The sequence below is a fragment of the Lygodium microphyllum genome, chromosome 20 (assembly GCF_053477565.2).
Source record: "Lygodium microphyllum isolate KBCC chromosome 20, Lygodium_microphyllum_v1.1.10, whole genome shotgun sequence".
NCBI classification, from domain to species: Eukaryota; Viridiplantae; Streptophyta; class Polypodiopsida; order Schizaeales; family Lygodiaceae; genus Lygodium; species Lygodium microphyllum.
This window is the reverse complement of record NC_141154.1, coordinates 105,407,897-105,433,430: the sequence shown is the minus strand read 5'-3', so window position 1 is coordinate 105,433,430 and position 25,534 is coordinate 105,407,897. Positions and strand designations below refer to the sequence as shown.

The 25,534-nt window shown below is 41.1% G+C and overlaps 1 protein-coding gene across 2 annotated transcripts in view; it reads right to left on the bottom strand.

The window, feature by feature from the left end:
* The window catches only part of LOC148019215 (BAG family molecular chaperone regulator 4-like), a 34,954-nt gene extending 19,234 nt beyond the window's left edge, over positions 1-15,720 (bottom strand). Inside the window, exon 1 of one of the 2 annotated variants that reach the window (XM_087660761.1) lies at positions 15,329-15,720. In XM_087660761.1, the coding sequence (XP_087516887.1) occupies positions 15,329-15,491 (163 nt within the window). In that variant the 5' untranslated portion in view covers positions 15,492-15,720. The remainder of the gene's footprint in view (positions 1-15,328) is intronic. The other variant, XM_087660762.1, reaches the window with a different exon arrangement.
* Between the last annotated feature and the right edge of the window lie 9,814 nt (positions 15,721-25,534).

Genomic DNA, 25,534 nt, shown 5'->3' with positions numbered 1-25,534 from the left:
CATGTTCCTGTGTGGCATAGTCATCACTTTCTTTAGTTCCTGCATTGGAGAAGTCAACAGCTGCTCCTGAACCTGGACAATGAGGCTCTTGCCTCAACAGACGTGCAAAGAAAACACATAACTGTACCTTCGATGGAATCAACCCATCATGTAGAGCATTTCCTCTGAGAATTCTCTAGAGAGAGAGTTGACAAGAGGGAGCAAGCTCTACCTCCGTACATGTCAGAGACGAAGTACTCTCCATAGCTGATGAACTTGTAGCAATCTACACTCACCTCCTCAAAACTTCACTCTCAGATCTACCCCTCATGCCTATTACGTTTTTTTTAATCCTCTCTCTTGCTCTATTGGGAATTTGTGCCACACGGCATACATGTAACAATTTTTCCGTTTAAACCTTCTGGTCTAAAATTCTCTATGATCGATGCAAAATTTGACCTCGGCACAAACCAAAGAATTAATCCTCGTGCAAAAACAAAGATAATGACGTGAACAAATTCTAGGGTTCAAAAATAGTAACTCCCTAAATTTTAGGGATGGTGACCCTTGCATTCCTCAAGTTGTTTTGAGCAACTTTTATCATTGTGACCACATCAAAAAGTGCAATGTGGCTCACTTACGGTGACTTTTATTCCATGAGCATTCTCACATGTGAATCTTCTGGCTTGGCCACGCTCCTTGTCCTGCATCATCTCCAGTAGCTAAGCACACAGTCCCAAACCACTGGCATTCTATTCTTCAGTGCCCATCAATATGGAACCAGTTCTAAGGCTCAAACAAAGCATTAGTTCAATTTGTCCCAATGGCTGTTGCTTTTTACTCCCAGAGTTCTCTTGGATTAAGCCAGTTCCTTAGGGGTAGTGAAAGAGATGGGCTACTAAGGCTATACTCAAGCCACATGTTCAACAGCAACGGCGAGTACTAAAGAAGCAGATGAAAAAGTGTGAAAAATGAATATTAAACTAACCTAGGGTATCCGAAAGGACCTAGAGACATGCTAGTCTAAGAAAATGGCTACCATCGCGTATGTCCAGTAGCAAGGTTCTGCCAAGGGAACACCTAACGAGGCGGGGAGGAAGGTGAGATAGATACATGAAGTGCAACGGGATCGGAAACTACAGACCAATCAGCCAGTTTCTCAGGGGTAGTGAAAGAGATGGGTTGCTGAGGCTGTACTCAAGCCACATATCCAACAGTAAAACGGCGGGTGCTGAAGGAGCAGATGAAGCAGGAGCGGAAGGCGTAGCCCCACTAAACTGTGCAGTCGCAGTAGTCTACAAAGGCTTTTTAGGTGGAAGACCTTGGGCCTTGGAACGATACTCCAAAGTGCCCACCAGGCATGCAGGTAGTGTGCAAGGTGGATCCATAGGTAGGGATGGGCTGACTAGGCATGGGCATGGTAGCCACATGAGAAACCTAAGGAGGTGGGGTGGGAATACAGGGAGCAGAAGATGGGAATCCCTACATAGGTATAACCCAAGGAGAGTGTGAAGACGCACCATAAGCTGAGGATGGAAACCCTTGCATATCAGTGATTATGTGAGATGTGAAGCTTGGGATAGTTAGGGAAATGCCCATCACACTCGACCCACAATTATGGGTGTGCTCCTTTGCTGAAAGGTAAGAGGCACTGTCTTAAAAGATGGCATTCCCCCTAACGCAATATCATGGTGCAAAGAGGTAGAGAATGGAATGGAGAAGGAAAAGGAGATGGAAGATCCAACCCCTAGGGTGTGTGATGCAGATGTGGAGTATAATCCAAGGTTTTGGAAAGATGATGAGAGGTGATCAAGGTGTGATATAGAAGAGGGTGGGATGGGAGGAAAGTGAGAAGTGTGTGTGATATGCTTAAATGAAACAGAAGCTGTAGATGTACTTGAATTCTGTCTGCTTCATCAAACCCCTCTATTGAAGTTCACATACGCAAAGTCATCCGGATCCTATACCTCAAAAGAAGAAACATGCGACGGTTTTGATTCATGCAACACAAAAGAATTATACAAACCTAACATTATACAAACCTGAAGATGGATTGCCAGACGTTCCGAATGCCGTATGTCCTCCATGATCGGAGAGGTGGCCAGTCTCACCAACCGGTCATGTGATAGCAAAACTGGTAGAAGGTGTATAAACATCACTGTACTTATTGCGATAGTACTCCTCAAAGTCCTCTGTCATGTTAGTGAAATCTGGTGAAGGTGGAGTGTCGTCCTCCTCACCGACCGAGTCCATAATGCCGTCTTAGGGCCTCCAATGATGGAGAAGCCTAATAAGATATCATGGGAACTAGAGAAGGTGGTGTCTTGGACATTGTGATTCGGTTAGGAGTTGTATTGTGAGCCTCACACAAAGACTAGCTCTCCACAATATCCGCAGGATACTCTTTACAAGAGCACCGGCTCTGATACCCTGTGAAGAAAACTGCTAGGGTTTGCACTAAGGATGCACAGAGTGTACGACCACGATAGAAACACAAAGAGACAAACACAAACACAAAGAGCAAAACTCAAACCCTAAATGCAAAACTCAAAACTCAAACACAAACAGAAGAAGGGAGAGAGAGAACACAACTCTGAAGTGAATGAATGTTGTAAATGAATGTAAGAGTGTACAGTGTGCTCAAGGGCAAAGCAATGTTCGAGTGAGACGTCCATCGGAGACGAATCCCAAGTCTGTGACCACCAGTCGGAGTGTAGGAGTGCTGAATAGTAAATGACACTGGGCTGGTCACCAAAACACAACAGTCTAGAGGCTGGAAACTGGTAAACACAGCAATGTACCACCAATTAGAGGCTGGAAACAATACACAGTCTGCTATAAACAGCAAGCTGAAACAATGTCTGATGTGGTTGGCGCTAACTGGATGATCAGATCACAGCAAATGATGATATCGCTAGCAGTTGACGTCAACACGCATGAAGGCACCAGCAACAGGAGCAAACACGGATGGAGTGGCAACAGTCTCGAGGGCTAGACAACCACGTGGGAGGAGGTTGATGGCTGAAATTTGCACATGGAGTGAGAAACCTACACAGATGGAATAAGGCTGAATGGGGGCAGCCTGTCTATTTATAGATGTGGAAGGACGCCCCAAAAATTAGGGTTTCCACTGAACTCTCTCGAACCGCTCTCCGTTTTAGGGTTTTTACTCTAAAAGAGCAATTTTTTTAGTGTGTTTTGGGGCTATTTAAGAAGCTAATCAACAAGTAATGCATATTTTAGCTCAACACCCTAATTTCTGCTGAAATTAAGGTTTACAGCAAAGAAATTTGCAATTTCTCAACCTCCAAGGGTCCAAATGTTGAGATCTTCGAAGCAAGGCTGTGAAATGGCTCAGAGATGAGAGAGAAAGCTGTAGAGAGAGAAAATTCAAAGTTTTGTCGTGAAAAATGACTGAAAATCAGTCAAATGCAGCTGCTGCCTTGCCACAACAGCTTGTAGATGCAAAGAACTCAAGAAAATCAGTCATTTATTGTTGTTGCCTTGTCTCAACAGCCTGTAGATGCTGTCACCCTGCTGTTGATTGGTCTTCTCTTGCCCCTGGCTACCTCAGAAGTGTAGTGACAGGTTAGGCACGAAGATCGAGACAGTGGGTATTCCTTAGTCACGGAGAGACAGAGTGTGAGAGAGCAGAGCAGAGTATGCACATTTGTAGGTACAATAACAAGTGTATCTTTAGGTTTTTAGATAGATATATGTGTGTAAGTACAAGTGCTAAGGGTGTGTTCACACCCAAGCACATTTAAAGGCACGAGGGCCTTTATTCCCAATAGCCTTCCACCTAAAGGCAATGTGCCTTAAGAGGAGAAAAGAATTAACTAAGTCTAGGTATGTACAAAGCTAAAATACATATATCTATCCAACTCCCATCATCTGTCAGCAATCAGTAAACCGCTCTACTAGAAGACCCTTCGTGAGAAGGTCTGCACGATTATCATCTGTATACACTTTGACAAGCTCAATGCTCTTGCTGTCAAGTACATCTCTAATGACGTGGTACTTCACCTGTATGTGCTTTGTCTTTGCATGAAAGACAGGATTCCGTGCTAGCATGATAGCAATCTGACTATCACAATTGGGAACAGGTAACTCTGTGATGCCAAGCTCTCCCACCAGACGTGAAAGCCATAAAGCCTCCTTGCATGCCTCAGTGGCAACCACATACTCTGCCTCTGTAGTAGACAATGCAACACCCTTCTGTAGCTTGAAGATCCAAGAGACTGCTCCTCCTGTGAAAGTAAACACATACCCAAAAGTGGATTTTCTACACACATACCCAAAAGTGGATTTTCTACAGTCCGCATGACCAGTATAGTCTGCATCCGTAAAGCCAACAACAGATGCCTTCTGCTTTCCAAAGCAGATGCACAACTCCTTTGTGTCTTTGAGGCATCTCATAATACCTTTCACTGCATCCCAATGCTTCTTGCCAGGGGTAGCCATGTATCTGCTAACCACTCCCACTGCAAAGGCAATGTCAGGACATGTAGTAACCATAGCATACATCAAACTGTCAACAGCTGAAGCATATGGTATCTTAACCATTTCAGCCTTCTCATCATTAGATGTAGGGCTGTCCTCTGCACTAAGTTTCACATATGGAGGCAATGGAATCCCAATTATTTTCCCCCCCTCCATATTGAAACGCTGCAAAACCTTGGAGATATACTCCTGTTGAGATAGATAGAGTAAGTCTATCGACTTATCTCTGAGAATTCACATGCCAAGAATGTGATTTGCTTTACCAAGATCCTTCATGTCAAAGCTGCCATGAAGACTTTGCTTCAGTGAGTTCAAGGCATGAGTATCCCTGCCAACAATCAGCATGTCATCTACATACAAGACCAAGATAATCAGGCTGCCATCTGCTGCCTTCTTGGTATATAAGCAGTGATCCACCTGACTTCTATGGAAACCTTGAGACTGCATAAATATATCAAACTTATAATACCATTCTCTGGGTGCTTGTTTCAGCCTACACAAAACTCCTTTTGAGTTTACATATCATCTTTTCTTTCCCTTTTTCCACAAACCCTTTAGGCTACTGTTTATATATGTCTTCAAGCAGATCACCATGTAAAAATGCAGCCTTTACATCCATCTGTATGAGTTTCATATCTTCAACTGCAACCAAGCCCACAATGGTTCTCAATTTAGTCATCTTGACTACAGGAGAGAAAATCTCATCAAAGTCAATTCCTTGCTCCTGCTTGTACCCCTTTGCACCCAATCTTGCTTTGTACTTTGGTGAGGAACCAGAAGTGATTTTCATCTTGTAAACCCATTTGCATGGAAGTGTTTTGTGCCCTTTAGGCAACTGTACCAAGTCCCAAGTGTCATTTTTCTCAAGAGATTCCATCTCTGACAACATGGCTTCATATCATTTCTTGCTATCATGTCTATCCATTGCTTCCTTGAAGCAAGTCGGTTCACCACAGTCGGTCAACATGACATAATCAGCCACATTGTTTGCACCAAGAACAAACCTGTCAGATTGTCTAGTAGCCCTAGATGATCTCCTAACCCAATGATCATTGTTTGCTGACTGTTCCTACAAATTTCCATTTTTAACATGCTGTCATGGCATTTCAGCCTGCAAATCAGCATTAAGAGCTTGCTATCCTCGCTATTCCTGCACATGTAGTGGCTCATTATCATGGGCAATAGCTAGCTAATCATTTCCAATATTATTTTCTACATTTGCAGATTCATTTACAGCAAGTATTTGCTGTTGTACAGCGGGCACATTTTGCTGTCCAAAATGTATTTCTTCCCGAAATACAACCCTACGGACCTCAATCTTTTGGGGTTGTTTATGCATGCTATCTTCCCGGAAGATAACATCATTGCTGCGTATTACTTTCCTTTTCTTGGGATCCCATAATCTATAATCCATTTCACCCTCGTCACCATATCCTAGGAAAATGCATTTACAAGACTTTGGCTCAAGTTTGCTGCGTTTTTCTTTACGAATATGCAGAAAAACCTCGCAGCCAAACACTTTCAGATGAGCATATAAAGGTGGCTTGCCCGACCACGCTTCTTAGGGAACTCCCCTCCCCCCAAAGACCTATTTGGTGACCGATTAATTAAGTGAACGGCTGTCATAACAGCCTCTGCCCAAAAACCATGGGGTAATGCAACATGAGACAGCATTGTACGGGCCTTATCCTATATGGTCCGATTCATACGCTCTGCAACTTCATTTTGGGGTGGATTATGAGGGGCAGTGAGCTCCCTCTTTATCCCTTTGATGTCACAAAATGCATGAAAGGCCTTAGACCCATATTTCCCACCATTGTCAAAGCAAAGACACTTAAGTGTCTTAGCTGTCTGATTTTCAAACAATGCCAAGAACTTGTCAAGCACTTCATCCTTGCTACGAATAGAATAAACCCATACCTTTCGTGTAGCATCATCAACAAAGGTAACAAAATATTTCTTTCCCCCTAAAGATAATCTTGGCATCTAACATACATCTGAATGTACTAACTCTAGAGAAGAAGATTTCAAAGAAAGAGACTTTTTGTGAGACATCTGTCCATATTTACCATAAATACAATGATCACAATGCCCAAAATCAGCATAACGAAGACAAGGCAAGTAACTCTAATGAGAAAGCACTTTTACTCCTGTTTGACTCATCTGTCCCAACCAGCCATGCCACAAAGAAACGCTTGGCTGCTTGACCACGACAACAACTGTAAAGAAAAATACCCTAACACAGAAACATAAACAGAAACCGTACGACAAAGCACAGACTGATAAAAAGAACACAATTAGAGTTAGGGTTAGAGTAACTCAAAGACAATGAACACAGTGAATAAATGAAATGAAATGATATGACTACTAATAATACGATGCTCGTGCAGCAAACACACTATGAAGTGAATAATACTAAGCCTCGAACTCCTGTATCTCTAGGATCAGGGCAGGGGTAATGAGCTAGAGAGTGTATCGTACTCCGAACGGACCCCGAATCGCAGCAAGGCAGCCTCCAGATGTCGAACACCAACAAACGCAGCAGTGAGAAGCTAGATCTGATGCAGATAGAAATGAGGAGAAAGAAAGACTAAAAACGGAGCCTACAAGAGAGAAAAATACTAAAAACGCACGCAGGGCAATCTGCAAGAGAGAGAGAGAGAGACTAAAAACGCAGGCAGGACAGCCTGCAGCAGAGAGAAAGACTAAAAACGGAGCCTGCAGAAGAGAGAATGACTCCGGCGACTGCAAACAGGAGAGAGAAAACTGTCAAGGCGACAGCTGGAGTCTGCAAACGCAGCAGTTTGCTGGCGTGGCAGGCTGTACGACAGCAGTGCAGATGAACAATCAATCGCCAAGCAGAAACAGCAGTAATCAGCGTGTGGAGGGCTGGAAACAAGCGCCAGACTATAGGGAACAGTGATGGACAGCAAGGACTGAGATGTCCTCCGTGACCGGGGTGTGGGCAACAAGCTTGTAACACCTGAAACTTACAAAAACGAGATTGTAAAAGAGTGGAGGGTTGGCTGCCAATTTATAGAAAATTAGGGTTCTAGATCCTCTCCCACTAAACTAAGCCTAAAATAAGCATGTTTTGGGGCTGTTTAAGTGGTTAAGTGCATTTCTTAGCATAACACCCCCTCTCAGGCCCAAAATAGGGCAAGAAAAGTAGGCCAACTTAAATTTTGATTTACCCCAAGGCGTTCCATCGCAAAGCAGCCAAGGCATCGGACAAAAGGTGCACATCAGCTGCCCAGTGGTCTACCAAGACTATAGAGGCGATGGATATCTTACCAAGGGAGCCCAAGTGATCACCCCAGAGAGGTCAGGGCATCGGACCAAGGGTGCTCGTCGGCTGCCCAAGGGCCTACCAGGGCCTATAAAGGCATATATGGAATCAACAATGGACTTGTTTATTTAGTTTTCTTTTTTTATTTTTTTGAAATGTGTTTTGAAAATACATAAGTAATATAGGGGCAGCGACCGATTAAGTGACAGATAGGAAAAGATAAAGAGAGTTTTAAACCCAAGTTATTCACAAAACTACCAAGCCAATCCCTCGCACTGACGAGGATAAGTGCCTAAGGATGATAAAAGTGAGTGTATGTGCCAATCATATATTGAATATGTGAGAGGCAAAAAAAACGGTGGGCTTAGCAAGACAAGCAAAGCAAGCAAGCAAGCAAGGGTAGGGAAACTGCCTTTAGGAGAACTGCCATGTGTTATGCTACGAATATGGTGGATCCTAGAGTCGACCACTCCAAAAGATCGAAAAGGGATAAATGCGCACAAATGCATGTTGACATGAACAGAATGCCAATGCATTGGGTAATGCAAAGGGAGATGCAAGATGTCATGCTCATGCAATATACTATGCAACAGTGCCACTGGGACAGTGCCCTCGCAAGGGAAGTGTTCACTTGTCCAAGTGCCCTTTTACAATCAGGTCATCCTAATAGTGCGGATGAAGTTACAACTGCCCATAATACAATACAAAAGAATAAGTGAATGTAAAAAAACTATAAGCATCATCACTGTCACGATCAAGAGTAGGAGCCGTCCCCTCTCAAACTGGAAGGGAAAGCAAGAGGAAAGCACCCTCTTCCCGTCAAGCTGAAGAAGTAGGGGAGGGTGTACCCAAGCCAATACTGGGTAGCAGATACTGAAGAACCGGCCGGTTGACCGCTTTGGTCAATATATCTACAAAATTATCTGATGAAGGCACAAACTCTAGGCGAATAGTGCTTAGCTCAACCTGCTCTCTGGAAAAGTGAAAGTGGACTCCCACATGCTGTGTCCGTGGTGTGATGATCGGACTGCCTGCAAGGGCAATGACACTCTGGTTGTCGCAATAGACAACTATGGGAGAGTCACATGGAAAATGAAGAGCCGCCAGTAAACTCCTCAGATAGATGGCCTAGGTGGTGCCATCGAAGAGAGTCCGATACTTAGCCTCAGCAATGAAAGCCGCCACCGTCTCTTGCTTACAACTGGACCAAGAAATGGGAGCCGTGCCCAAGGTAAAGAGATAGCCGCCATGGAAACGCCGGGTGTCAGAATCTCATGCCCAATCAGAATCAGTGTACCACTGCAAATATAAACCAGAACCATATGTCAAGCCATAAGAAAAAATACACCGCAAATAACGCAACACACGAAGACATGCAATCCAATGTGACATTCTAGGTACTCTGAAATACTGACTGAGTATGCTAACTAAGTAAGCTAAATCCGGCCTAGTATGAATTAACCAAAGAAGTTTTCGTATAACAAAACGATAGTTGTGTCCATCGAAGGGCTGTCCTAGGATATCCTTCGGCAAGTGGACAGTAAGATCAAGAGGCGTGGCCACTGGCCATGTCTTATCCGAAGTGGTAAGCTTATCTATCTTGTCATCAGGCATGTGTGTACGCACGACACCCGAAGACTCTGAAATGGGAAATAACAGGCCGAGAGCCAAAAAATGCCTCATACGGGGTCTTCTGAGAAAGAGCCGCAGTCGAGCACCGGTTAAGGATCTACACCTAAGTGTTAACAGCCTTGACCCAAAGGTGCTCCAGAAGCTCTGCTGCAAACAACATAGAGCGTGCCATTTCCGTGACTGTGCGGTTCCTACGCTCTACGACTCCATTCTGAGAGGGGGAGTTGGTAGAGGTGAGCTAGCGAGAAATACCATGCTTCTGTAGAAACTCGGAAAACTCGTAGGAGATAAACTCACCACCGCTATCACTTCTCATGCACCCAACACGACGACCAATCTGATTATAAACCAGCAGCACCCAAGCAGAAAAATATGTAAAAGCACCCGACTTATGCTTGAGGAAGTACACCCACATGCATCGAGAATGATCATCCACTATCAAAAAGAAGTACATCACGCCATTCAAAGCAGCAGTGGATGTCGGCCCATAAAGATCAATGTAAATCAGTCTAAGAGAATCCTCATCTCTATGTGTAGACTGCTAAGAAAATGGCATACGGTGCTGCTTCCCGAGCTGACAGGCTTTACAAACATCTCGAGCTAGCTTCACGCGTGGAAGGCCCTCAACCAGCTCACGGCGTGACAACTCATAAAGTGAGTCATAACCAAGATGCCCTAAGCGAAAATGCCAAAGACGCTCATTGTGCGTAGGCTCCCGAGATATGGCTAAGGCCTGGAAGCTATGGAACACTAGAAGGCCAATTCCCCAAGTAAACGAAGGGGCAAATTGGTTTAAAAGCTTGTTGGTCAGTTTTGATAACAAGAAGCACTTGGATTAGTGGAGGGGATCAAAGAATCTCAGTTGTACTCCATCTATTTGCAATAAAAGCTAAAGAAATATTGCAAGGGGCGCCAGTTTTGGGAACAAAAGGTTGTCCATTGTCCAAGATTAAAGTGATAAAGTGTGCATTCCAATTTATTTGAATTAATTACTTGCTGTAATTAGTGTGATTAGGTCATTACCGCCCTCTCTGAAGAGGAAGGCTGGTTTCAAAGTCTATCATAAAAATACATGCACGCATTCTTCAACACATAGTCTAAATTAAGACCCTATTTGCACTTCTACATCTCTAGACCAAAATCCAAATCAGCCTCATAGAGCTCCTTTATAGGAGCAAAGATATGTAATACCAATGAAATAACCACTATCACTTCATGTGGTTGTCAACAATGCATCTGCTACTCCATTCTCCTTCCCAAACACGTACTCAATCTTGAAAGTCAATTGAGACAAGACCTACCAACAATGCAATTGTTCAAGAGCCGTATCCTGCTATGATTGCATGAGAAGATAGCATAACGCTTGCTAATTAGACTTGATACAAAAATCTTACCGAATCAAATAGTGTCTTGACTTCTTCAAAGCATGTAAAATGGCCACGAGTTCTTTGTTATAGGTGGAATAGTTTAACTCAATTGCCTTGAGTTTCTAACTTTCATGAGCCACTACATGGCCGCATCTTCTACTTCACCTCTCATTTGAGCCTACTGCAAGGAGCACAAGAAGTCTAGCTAGCGAATTGGAGTGCTCATGAGATTCACGATCTTGAGTGCTTGTGATAAATCATGGTTGAAGATCAAGGACAAGAGTGCAACATAGAGCTGTCCAAAATAAGGTGGCTTCCAAGAATCAAAGAGAAGCATGTTGGTTCATGCTTGGGCTCTCTGAGCTAGTACTACTACAAATCTCCATTAACTACTCTAATAAAGATTTGAGGTTTTTTTTACTATTTTGCTTTTCTCGCCTTTTGTTGAGTTGCATAATTAGGGTTGTGATTCTTACATCTTCGTAGGAGATACACTCCTCTTGGAAGAACCACAATGTCACAACATAATTGAGTTGATGCAAGGTCATATACTTGAATTCCATTCCCAACTCCAACGCTTTGGCCTTGCATCCGACCATTGGGCACTCTAATTGGCTGCTATATGGCTTGCAATCGTACCCCTTGCATGAATCTTCAAGATTTTAAGATAACTAAGGATGACTCAACAATCAAGTTGGCCAAATATCAAATGTGGTGCTCCATATCTTCTGTTTTAGCATCAACTATGTGGTCAATCTTGAACCAGAAAGTCTAAAACCCATAGATAATGACCTATAGGACTCTCACAACCCCTTATCAACAAGGATGGTCCCAACTCAAACCGGAATGTATCCTATGAGACAAACATATTTCTCTTTTAATGTACTATATAAAGTCCTGCGTGACCAACATGCACCCCTCTAAAACTAGAACTCTACAATTATCTATATCAATGAGAACATCATCTTTAAAATGCACTAATCATTGGTGACTCACTAGTCATGTGACTTGTGGGCACCCCCCCCTTAGCCAACCCCCTTCTCGAACTCCCATGAGTTTGGTTCTCAAGTACATCTTACCTCCACTAAGGGTATACAAGGATACAAGATGCACCCTCCACTTCTACTTCTAAGTCGGCATCTACTTCAACTGCGCAACAAGAAGCAATCAAGCCCACTTTCCCACAAAACCATCAATTCCAAAGGATCCTCATCTTGCCTCTACTAATGGCATACAAATATAAAGTAAGCACCCTTGATTTCTACTTCTAAGTTGCCATCTACTTCAAGTGCATAGCCAAAAGTAGCCAAGCTCACTGCCTCATGCAACCATCAGAACTAGACAATCATTGGAGGTAGAGCCTAATTGGATTCAAATGCCTATGGCACTAATCGAGATGTGATCCTCTCCCCACTTGCACAAATTCAAATCTCTGCAAAATTCACTCAAGCTTGTATTCTCTCTTCCATTGCACATTCCTCTTCTTACTATCTTACATGTTGAGCTTTCTTACCTTTTCAAATGGTAACTCTTCTTAGCCTTTTTCAAAGCACCAAAAGTGTCTTCATTGAAGTTTAAGTATACATTTCCTAAGGTCTCATGAAAATACTTATGCTTGCTTTGTATTTCAATCAAGGACTAACATTGCAAGGACCTACTAGTCTTGGCTTGGCTTGGGACTCCTAATGGCAGCTTCTTGGACTAGTATGGAAACTTCCCTTCCAAAGATGGAGATAAGAGCCTTCCTTGGGGCTACCATAGAGGCCATTCTTTTCATGTGTTTCTGGGTAAACTGCATACTTCACTCTTCTTCAATAGGTTCTTCTCCCTCAACCTTTGGCAACAACATGATGGAGTAAGAGGGGTGCTTACTTCTTCCACTTGCAATATCAACTCCATGTGGGAGGTTGCAGTTCCTCTCTTTAAAGGAATGCAGTCATTTTGCTTATATTATGTTCTCCTTGTATCATCTTCTATTTGTATCAAGATAATCATCACTATAAAAGGATGCTTGAATATGTGAACAAGTTCCATGCGAGGGCACTCCTCAAGAGACACATATTGCATTCATGCTTCCTAATTCGTTACACCCCTTGCATTGCATTGTTTTTGGTGAACTAGGATGCCTAGAAAGGATGAACAACTGCAAGTGTAGGCATCCCTCCAGTGAAAACCCTTGAATTGCATAAGCATATCTCCCTTTTTCCTCTTCAATGGATCCACATGCACAGCACTCACTATTTGCAGCATCAGCAACATTACCTTGTCATTGCTTCTACATTTCTTCATCTTCAGTGGATCCACATGAACAGCAGTCACTATTCGCAGCATAAGCAATAGTACCTTGTCATTTGCCTCTACATTTCTTCATCTTCAACGCCCTTGAGGGTGGACTTGCACTAACTATGCTTGTGGAACTTAATAGGCATTACAATCCTTCAGGACATGCTGCTGCCACCTCTCCTGCTGGCCACTGCTTTCTCTGGGTCCACACTGCTGCATTTACTCACAGAAGGACTGCTGCCATCATTGTTGCCTCCTCTGGGCTCCCATGTCATCATATTGAGGCTTGCCACTCCTGTGTGTTGCCGGTTCACACCAGCTGCATTGCAAAACAGCTTAAGCCTTGTTTACAACATCCTCCAGCTTTGAATGGACTGTTCGCTACACTTGGGATCCATCCAGGGTGCAACACACTCTCGGAGCTGTTTCCAGCATCTCTTGTCTCCATCAGCTCACCTCAGCCCTGGTCCTTTGATACATGGACCAAAGGCTCCTTTATTCTCATTCTTCTATACACTCTTCCCTCATAGAGCATTCATTAAATTGTGTTCTTATTGTGTCATACGTCCTGTGCTTTGTTCTCTCTAGTATGTCCATACAATAGGCAGCAGTATCAGGGGTGGGAAGAGCAACACATCACCGGGGACTGTTAGATCAAAAGCAAACAGCTGTGTTTTGCAGGAGAGGCTGTGTTTGGGGTAGAGACAGCAGCACTCCACCTCCAAAAAGGTCAAGGATGATGAGAGGTCGTGGCAGCAAGGTGGTACTAAAAGCTGTTGAGGATCACATAGGATCTAGAGATGAAAGTTTGGCTAAAGCAAGGTGAAGAGTGACTTATCCTTCGGTTCCCTTTATAGAACTTTTTAGACCAATTATTCCACCCAAAACTCTAATTTTTCAAGGTTAATTCTAATTTAAGATTTCGCTTTGAATTTCTCTTTGGGGCTATATGAGAGCAAAATAAATTGGCCAATAAGCAAGAATTTAATATTGGCCTAATCTTTCATTGCTTGAGCAACTCGCACCCACTCCTAACCTTGGTTAGGCTTGGTTAGGCTCATAGCGAAAGAAAACTCCACAAACCAAAAATTGTGTGCAAACAAAATGCACAACTTGAACCAACTGAAGACTAAATGACACCTTTACTATGCCATTATAGAACAATAAACCCTTAAACTAGAGTTTATCATGGATGGTAAAAAGGATCTGTATCCCCTGTCAAAAAGTGTGTCGATGCCAACTTTGTGACCAAGCATCTATACTTGTACTACGTAATAGACTCTTAGGAAATCGAAAATTACCTTGGCCTAAAGCTCCCCTTAAATGTCTGAAATTCAGACAAATGTATTTTTCTATGGGATCTGACTCAACCCAATACTCCTCCCATAAGTTTGCAGTGATTTAGTAGTAGTGGTGCTCCATATATTCTATTTGAGCTTCAGCTATGTGGTTAAATTGAACGAGAAAGTCAAAAACCCATAGATGATGACCGATAGGACTCTCACAGCCCTTATCAATCAAGATGATCCCAACTCAGACCAGAACATATCCTATGAGACAAACAAATGTCTATTTTAATGCGATAAATAAAGTCCTATGTGACTGACATGTACCCCTCAAAATCTAGAACTCTATAATTATCTATATTAATGAGAACATCATTTTAAAATGTCATAAACCCTAACATTCTAAAATGACTCTATAGAAGTACTTACAATCATTTTCATTAGAAAATGACTCTATAGAAGTACTTACAATCACTTTCATTAGCATTTGATCTACTCGCATATGCTAATCCACACAGATTAATTACGAAGATTCAAACAAATGACCTCCTCATTTGGAAGGCAATTAAGCACTTTGCTACGTCAGCAAACTCAAGGGCTCATTTCAGGAACCTCATCAGCACAACTGAATCACCGCATAGATAGTAGCATCAAGATCTCATCACATATGTGTGTAGCCAGTGTCCTTCAGCTAATTCTTCAACTCGATAACTTCATGAAGTTATTCTAATAGTGGTCAACTATCATCCTGAAGCACACTCAATAGATTCCTCATCCGATAGATCATGTTCATGAGCCCTGCTCACCGTCCATATACCAAAGCTACATATATCTGAATGCCACCACTGTCAGTGGCCAAGGCATTCATAATAGCAGATAAGAACCAAAAAATGGTCTGACCAGTGAGCTACGAGTAGATCTCTCAAATCCTGGCCTTCTTCCATTTTGTGATATTCACCGAATCACAGAGATGTGGATTAAAAACTCACCAAATGTGGCCTGGCAAGGAATGGAAACATCGTGTAGGCGAAGACCATACGCGACCTTCAGATGGAGGGGAGGGCTAGTCTCTGCTACGTCGTCACGCAAATTGGCGTTCTCTGTGTTCTGAGGACCTGCGGAATCAGCTTGCCTTTCCTCCATCATCACCATGTATTATCCTCTCTTTGTAATACCGTGAAGGTTGGAATCGACCCTGAGGTCTAGCCTTTTTACCCTCCTCTGCTTCCTGGTGTGCAGCCTTCGCTAACCAACCTTCGAATAGGCGGCAACGCCCTGCAGACGCGACAGGTAAGCTGCTTCTGTTGAGAGGTCGGGATTCATTTGCTTGTTGTTTGTTGTTGTAGGCCGACCTTTTGTGAGTTGGCTTTTTGATAGACCTTTTGCCTCCACGTAGTTTCTTTTACAGCTATTTCAACTATACATTGTCTAGGGCAAATTGGCCACTAAAGGTTGTATTAAATTTAAAGAAACTACAAGCTACAAAAGTGGGCCACATTAGCCATGATATCAAGTCATCTATGATCTTAGCTCTTTGTCTAATTTACCTACATACTGGCCATACTTTGATACCTATTCCTTCAAAAATGAGTAGTCCCACCCCCTTACATTGTTCCAATTTTTACATATGCCAAATGTGCATAACATTATGATATTCTCATCCTACTCTCCCAAGCCTAGCCTAGGAAGGATTGCCTTCCCGTCATCTTTTGCAAGATACATGTCCCAAAACAAATGCTTGAATGTTTCATTGCATCCACCATGCATTTGCCATCAACATGCCCTTGTCTCCAATTGTCCTCCAGCCAATAGTACACATATGATTATCCTCCACATAAAGAGCTTTTATTTTAAAAGTAGCTCTAGTTCCTAGTCCCTCTTAACTACTTCAACAATCTAAGCTTATGTAATTTGGACCTCCCCTACTTTCTTAACTTGCATTACAGTTGTGTCTCTATTGCCAAACATCCTCCTAACAATATTTATGCTTAAGTTGTCGCAAATGCTCAAGCTTAAGCAAGGGTTGGTGTCATTTTGAAGTCTCTAAAAGCTTCCAAAAGTCTCTAGAAGATTCTAGCATATTGCTTGTGTTATTGATTATGTAAATGTAGTGATAGGGCTTATTGTTCTTTTGAGGTTTCTAAAAGTTTCCAAAAGTTTCTAGAAGCTTCTCTAAGAAGATTGCTTGTCATTGATTATGTAAATGCTTGCATCATCACTGATGTAAGTGTTGTTTATATGATTGCTAATGTTATCAAGACTTACATCATTGCTTATGTCATTAAGGATTGTGTCATTGCTATTGCTAGCACTACCCTAGAAGCTTCCCTTGTAACCTCCTTAAGCTCTAGTATAAATAGGGGTCTTGGGCTACAGCCCCAAAGTCTTGCTAACACCAATTATGGGGCTCCTGTGAGGTAAGTCCTCTATCGATTCACGTCATATATCCAATCTAGTTGTGCCTTATATTGTGCTATATCTAGTTTAATTAATCTTATTATAACAAAGATTCAATTTCTTTTTGAGCTATTGTCTTAAATATGTGAGAGCTATGATCCTTGCTCTCAAAGAACACTTGTCCGAACTCATAATAGTTGGCAAGCCTACCAGTCCTTGATCTTGCCTAGCCTTAATGGAGGTCAATAATGCAAGGCGTCATGACTAACCTGCAAAGCATTCAATAATAGATCCAAGAGCTCCATAAGAACAATGCATAGCTACAAACAAAGCATCCCCAAGCTCTGAGTCTAGTTGTGCAAGACCTACAATGCCAACTTCAAGAAGTAAGAGAGATAAGCTTACATAAACAAGTCTTAACTACTAATAATCTCTTGCAATAACACAAAAAGGAGCTAAAGCCCAATATGTGGGAGAAATTTGATGGCACATGATGGAAGGTCAAGGGTTTCCTACAAAAATTCTAGTTGTGCAAGACCTACAACTCCAACTTCAAGAACTAAGGGAGATAAGTTTACATGGACAAGTCTCAACTACTAGTAATCTCTCACAATAACACAGAAAGGAGCCAAGCTCAATCTACACAAGACATTTGAGGCCACAAGATGGAAGCTTAGGGATTTCCTACAACAGATGTGATTTCCATCCACATGTAGCTAAGCTATTATCCAAACAAGGCTTCCCAAGTCAGGCATGTTGGCACTCTCCTCCCATGTATGTCCCTTTCCTAGTTTGCTCCTTTGCTTTAGAAGGATTTCCCCCACTAGTCTGTGACTTTGAGGCCTTTTTATAGGACTTCATTGCAACCTTTGGGGAATTTGATAGAGCAAGGGTAGCTACAACCAAGCTTAGAAACTTACAATAAGGATCAAGACCGACTTCAATGTATGCATCTGAATTTTGGTAGCTTAATTGTGATCTAACTTGGCATGAGGGTTACTTCATTATCTAATTTCATTAGGGATTGAAATATGATGTGAAAGATCTTATGCTAACAATATGAAATGTCCATATATTGAGTGAGTTTATCACCCAAGCAATCGAATGTAATAATTGGCTATTCAAGATGCCACAAGAAAGTGCTTGAGTTATAATACAATGAAGACATTTGATGATACAATAGGCCAAAATGATTTAGAGTTCATTGTTGAGCCCATGCCAATTGATTTAACTTAATTCAAGCCTCTTTGAGCACAAGAAAATAAAGGAGGTGCATCATTGGATTATGCATATGTTGCCCTAATAAGAGAAAAACAAGTGTACAAAGCACTACAACTTCATTGTCTTCAAGAAACATCAATCTCCAACCCCAATAGGCACTGTGCAACTAGACAAAGTTCAAGCTACCTCTTGATCATACATGAGACTTTTGATACCAACAAGGATTAACATGCTCAATAGTTAAGTGAATGTGGAAGCACTACTAGACCCTAGTGCAATAGCATGCTTTATGGGTAAAGAATTTATACAAGGCATATCAATTGAAAAAATCTAGTCCAATGTCTATAAAGGCCATTGATGGTCAATCACTCACTTTGGGCAACATTGGGTATGAAATTTAGCTGATATGAGTAGCACTAAAGGACCTTACATCAAAGATGTTCTCAATGTCATTAGTCGTCCAAATAGCCCTATTCTCATCAGGTTACATTGTCTTGAGTTACGTAGCCTCAATGTTGATTGGAGAACTTGAAAGGTTGGGCCAAATCCAATATATTGCAATAAAAGGAAGCATTCACAAACAATATATGTTAGGGCTAAAGTCTTCATGCATAAAGCAAAGAACAACCCAACACTCCCAATTATATGTAATTCCTACTAATATGTCAAAATAATGATTTTGTGGATGCTCTTCCCACTCCACATATTTGGTGTATTTGAGAAGAAGAATGTAGATTTGCTATCAAAGGGAGCAGATGCTCCAATATCATTTATGAACAAGAAGAATGGATCCCTTCATATGTGTGTCAACTAAGGAGATCTTAACAAGATAACTATCAAGAATCAATACCCTCTTCCATTGATTTCAAAACTCCTTGTATTGACTTGGAACAACAAAGCTATTCGACGAATTGATATTCGTGGAGCTCATAACCTTGTTAGGATAAGAGAAAGTGATGAATGGAAGTCAAATTGAAGTCAAATTTTGGGAGTATATCATTTCTAAGAAGGGAATCTCTCTGGACCTCAAAAGGTATAGACCATCCTTAAGTGGAATACACCAACTATCACATGAGATGTTCAATGCTATTTGGGATTTGCTAATTTCTATGGCATCTTCATTAAAGATTGCTCCAAGATTGTTGCACCTCTAACCAATATAACATGAAGGAAAATTATCTAGGATCAAAAGATCAAGAAATCTTTTCAAACTCTCTAGATAGCCTTTACATTGCCACAATTTATTATTCGCATAGATCCAACTTATGGTAGTTGTTGACTCATTTGAGACATGGCTTCATCTACTCAAAGAGGATTCTCATAAAATCACCCTTTATACAAGTCACAGTATTTTTGAGTACCTCGTGAACTCTCATGTCTTGAATCATCTCTAGGCAAGATGGAGTGGCTTCTTTTCAAGGTTTGAATTCATTATCTCTTATAGACAAGCCATCAACAAGGAAAATCACATGTCTTATCTTGAAGATCCTACATTGCACCCAAGGAAGGAGAAATATCTTATGTTTAAAAAAATTCAATTCATAAAGCCTGAGCAGATCAAGCTCAATGCAATTACCAACAAGGCACCTAAGGTTTCAACTTTGCTATTTCAGGTAAGGGAAAAATTTTCCAATGATTTGTTTGCTAAAGGTATTAGAAGCCAATTACAACAAGACTTAGAATGAGCGAATGGAGATTTTCAAGACATTGATGGTTTGATCTATTTCAAAAGACTCCTTCACATACCTCCAAGTTTAACAAGACTAGAGGTACTCAAGAAGAGTCACGATCTTCCAAAAATAGGGTATTTTGGAGTCAATAAGATAATACAGCTTATATCAAGGGACATTTGGTGGCCCCAAATTTGGAAGGTAGTCAAAGAGTTTGTGTGCACTTGTGACGCTTGTAACAAATCAAAAGTTCCTCATCACCACCCTCTTGGATTGTTTAATCCATTATCCATTCCAAAAAGGCCATGGTTGTATATATCCATGAACTTCATTGTTGATTTACCCTCTTGGAAGATATCGATACTATTTTAGTGGTGATTGATATGGCACACTTCATTCTAGCTACTAAATTAGTCAGTAGTAGAGAAGTTACAACAAGACTCTTCTTAGGATATCTATATCAACACCATGGAGTACATGATAATATTACATGAACTCGAGGCCTAGAATTTCTATCTAGCTTTTGGAGAAGCTCTTTAAAGCTCCTAGGAGTATGGATACCCATCACCAACAAAGTGATGCACAAATAGAGAGGGTAAATCAAGTGTTATAGCATTTTCAATTTATAATCACTATCATCAAGAGAATTGGGTGGGCCTACTAGTTGTTTGTTGAGTTTGCCTATGATAATTGCTTCCAATAAACACATCCCAATCTTTGCCAAGTATGGTCAACATCCAAGGATGGATGACCATCTAAACTACTAGGTGAAGAATCTGATCGTTATAGATGTAGCTCAATGCTTGTCTACCATCCATAAGGAACTGTAAGCCATCTAGATTGGAGATTGAGTTTAGCATCTATGTCATAAGCTACATTTCTCTCATCCATCCTAAAAGTTGGAATATTAGAGATTTGAACCATTCAAGATTGCCATCTAAGTAAATTCAATTGCCTCCAATCTATAGCTATGCAATCTATGGAAATACATTTTATATTCCACATGTCAATCTTGGAATCATGTCATGCATTGATTGTTCCAAGAAGATATTTGAAACCAGCACCATGTCATACATTGAGTATTCCAAGAAGAACCTTGAAACCACTAGTTATGATGGAAGATCATAAAAAAAAATTGGAGACGATTCTAGATTCAAGCATCTAATGAGCCATACTATAATATCTTGTACACCCCACAGAATATAATGCAAGTGAGAAATTTTGGGAACCAACCTCTAACCTCCATTGAGCACCTATCAAAGTACAAGAGTTTCATCAACAACATTTCTTGAAGTCAAAGCCCATGTAGAGAAGCAATGCCACGCTTGAAGGGGGTGATGCCACAAATGCTCAAGCTAGAGAAGGCCTTGGCTTTGTCTTGAAAATTCTAGAAGTTTTTGGAAGCTTCTAAAAAAAAAATTATTTGTGTTATCACTTAATGAATGCTTTCACGATTCCTTATGCAAGTGTTCCTTATTTGTTATTGATGTCATCAAGACTTACATCATTGCTTATGTAAGTGTTCAATTATCAAAGACTACTAATGTCCTCGAGTCTTACATCATGCCTTATGTCATCAATACTTCTTTCATCATTTATATCAACATTATCCTAGAAGCTTTTATTGTAACCTCCCTATGTAGTATATAAATAGGCATCTTGGGATACAAGTCCCCTGACCTTGCCACCACCAATTGTGGGGCTTCTTCAAGGAAAGTCCTCTACTAGTTCCAAGTCTTATATCCAATTTGGTCTAATCTTGTTTTGTCTTGTCTTGTATCCATCTTGTTACAAGGAGAAGGTTAGTAGCAAGAAGAGGCCACTAAGACAAAGGTGCAAAAAACAAATGAAGGCAATGAAATGGAAATAAAGTCATATGCATCACATGCAAAGGGTATGCCAACTGATTTAGAATTTGTGGCTGGGGCTTTGGTCATATGTATCTAGAAGCCTAATGTAGCAAAGAAGCAGCAATTGGTCATTACTAAGAAGAGCATTCATAAGGCAAGTATCATGTTTTTGGTGGAGGTTTTTTGTGCTAGACGATTTTACACACACACACGCACGCACGCATGCACGCACGCATGCGCATGCGCACGCGCACGCGCACGCGCACACGCACATGCACGCGCACACGCACACGCACACGCACACGCACGCGCACACGCACACACGCACACACGCACGCACGCACACACCCACACACACAACACACACACGCACACACGCACGCACGCATGCACGCGCACGCACGCGCACGCACGCACGCACGCACGCACGCACACACACACACACACACACACACACACACACACACACACACACACACACACATAGGGTATGCCAAATGATCTAGAATCTGTGGTTAATGCTTTGGTCATAGGTATGCAAAATGGTATTTTAACAAAAAATGAATAATTGGCTATTGTTAAGAAGAGCATTCATAAGGCAAGCATCACATTGCTAGTAGAGGCTTTCAATGCCAAATACTTTGAGTTTGCAATTGTTAGCTTGTTCTTTATTTCATGGGGAGAGTCCCCACCAATGAGGATTTGAGTAAGTGGTTTAATGGGATCTATCAATTAAAAAGGAAAGAATATTATAAGGCTTGAATGAATAACCAATCAAGAGATCTATAGTGCTTGATTATAAGGGGTTGACAATGGAAGAAAGTGCCAAAGGACCAAATCCTAAGAAAAGAAAACTCTCCTCGTACTCATAGTCTTTGAATACCTAGTATCCTCTCTCGTTTTCCATGGAGAGAGTGGAAAATCTTTGTCCAAAGCCTGAATACAGTCTCAATTGCAAATATGTCACAAGATCTATGGCGTGGCTACATTTAGAGGTCCAATGTAAAAATGTCATAAGATGTATGGCTACATTTGGAGGTCCATTATATACCAACAAGCAATAATGCTAGCTATGAGCTCCCATCTATGACAATGCCATAAGGTCCACACTATCTATGAGAAATCTAGACAAAGTCCTAGGTCCTGTGAGAAAGGAAACTATGATCCCCCTCATAGTGTCTAAATAATATGTATCCTCTCTCATTTGCCATGGAGAGAGTGGACAATCTCTATCCAAATCTTGGAGGCAATCTTTGTAGTAAATATGCCCCACTAGATCTATGGCATGGCTACATTTGGAGGTCCATTACACACCAATAAATAATGCTAGCTATAATCTCTCATCTATGACAATGCCCTTAGGTCCACACTATTTATGAGAAATCTAGCATGCCTATCATGCTAACAATCTGCCCTATGTCAAGGTAAACATGACACCCTTGTATATCCTTGTATTGCAAGCTCGGCCTCTACCCATGACCCAAGCAACCATCCCTCATGAAGTAAATAATCATAGAGTCTACATAACCAAAAACAACTTGTGGAAGAGAAGTGGCTACCTCACCTTCTCTTCAACAGTTGTTGAAGTCCTATAGATATTGGTCTCCAATTACATATATAGTAGATGTAGCAAATTTAACCTCAAAACCTTTCCCAAGCCTTGTAGCATAGATGTGTTAATTCTAATCTAATGGATGCTAGGCTATCATGGTCCTCCAATATATGTAGTAACTTCTTCCATGGCTTCTCACCTCAAAGAAGGTCCCTCACAATAAGCTTCACCAACAACTCTCTACCAGGTCAATGTTCTACAAATCACCCCTAGATTTGGGATAAATAATGACATCATATGCTACCTTCACCTTTGTAGGACTACCATTTCTACTTGACCAAATGAAAATCTTAGTGAGCTTCTTCACCTAGCTAATGCATGATATAGAGAAGGTTTGATAAATTATACGGTGGCAAATAAGACCTAGTTAGCCACAACCACCCTCCTTGCTAGTGATAAGCTCATTGTGCTCCAATACAATAGTTTCTACATTAAGATCAATTGTAAGAGTGCCAATTGCTACTTTGATGTAAAGATTCTCATGTGGTATCCAATCTAGCTATTGAGTATCACAAACCCAAATTCCAAAGAATTAATGCCAATTGATGAGAGCTCCTAAAGCTCTATAGAAGACTTCCATCATAACTGCAAAGGCCTTGAAGATCTCCTCATCATCCAAGTATACAACTATGCCATCTACAAACTCATACATCCAACAACTTCTCAACCTTTAAGATCTAATGCCTTAGATCCATGTAGTTCTATCCTTTAGTAAATCATAAATTTGCATGATATAGGAAGAGAAGAGGTGCAAGATTGCATGTTTGTCTCATTGGTCTTTGAATCAATCTATCACCTCTGCTACTACAAATTAGAACTTGGCTATGAACCAAGAGTCACTAATCCTCCACTACTCAAAGAGAAAATGGAAGAAAATGAAAAGAATGAAAAAGTGTAAGCAAATGAGAAATAGAGAATACGGAGGATCAAAAACTTTGATTACTTTAGATCACTACAATAGCTAGTTGATGCTTCCTATTGTGTGCTTTTATCAAGAAGCTTCGATCACACACAAGAAACAAGAGAGAGAGTAAAGATTGTGTATGTAGAAAAGTGTGGCTGAAGTTTATAAAATGAGCCACAAACTAATATGTTGAATAGAACTTTAGATGCATGTTTTTTGAGCATACGATCAAAACTAATCACTAAATGTATATTTAGTGCATCCATGAATTATGCATGGTATTTATTGTCGTGACCCTTTGGTCTTGGGGAGAGAGAGGAGGTATGCCCCTCAACAGTCCTCCCCCCAAGGACTCCGATGGGAGTGCCATGATATGCTCTCCACATAAGGACCTAGTGTAGTAATAACAACTCTACATATGCATATTGCTAGGTTGCCAATGTGCCAACTCCCTCTATAGTCTATCTCTAGCTATTTGCCATAGTCAACCATCAATGGTGTTGAGAATTGAGGACCTACTAGGCAAATGTACTACTCATAGATGCCTTTCCTCATATGGGGAACTTACAAAAAGAGAGAGCTACATTAAGCCTTTGATCTCCAATAGAAAAACTATCCTTAGCATGGTGTCCTCTCAAGGAACTGTCGATCAACTGTGTCATAAGCCTTCTCAAAACTAAGAAGTAACACAATGAGGTCCTATCTCTTAGATCATGCAAGAGATATGGATTCCCAAAAGGTAAAAATATTATGTGAGATGCTATATTCTTGAACAAAACCTATCTAGGGTAAGGTGGATGAGGTCTCACATCAAAAGAGGCAGTTTAAGGTCAACCACTTTAGGAAGAATACTTTATGCGATTCCAAGGAAAGTGATTTGTCTCCTTTGATGAATGTCTAATCTATCTCTATTTCCTTTCGGAATGAGGTGAATCAATCCATCAGAAAGCCTCTTCTAGCATATATCGTAATGCCATAATCTCCTAAAATGCTACAAGAAGTCCTATACTAACCATGTCCTAGTAGCTCAAGAAGAAGGCCTTGTGTAATCCATCTTCTCTTGGGCACTTTCTTGAGGGAAATGTTAATAAACCTTTGCAAGATCCTTCTCTAAAGATAGGACCATTGAATGTCTCTTCATACCCTCTGCAACCACTATCTTAGTACTCTACCACAAAATTTTTCTACTTATCTTAAAATGCAAAGGTTCGGTTGTCAAGTCAAGTTGGGTAGTGTATCAATCTACAACCACCTATCCAGCCTCCTATGGCTACTGGGCAATAGATGCTATGAAATGACAGGAAGATAAGGAGTTGGCAAGGACAAGAACATTTATCTCACAACTAACTTGAAGAAGAGGAAGAAGAAAAAGAAAAAGAAAAAGAACAAGACAAACTTGATTATTTGTTGCCAGAAGATAGAGTTCAATAATATATTTCTTAGTATGAGATTGATACAATGATGTTTACAACAAGGCTACTCAAGATACAATACATGATCTTGATATAAGACTAGGTTGAATACAAGACAAGATAAGAATT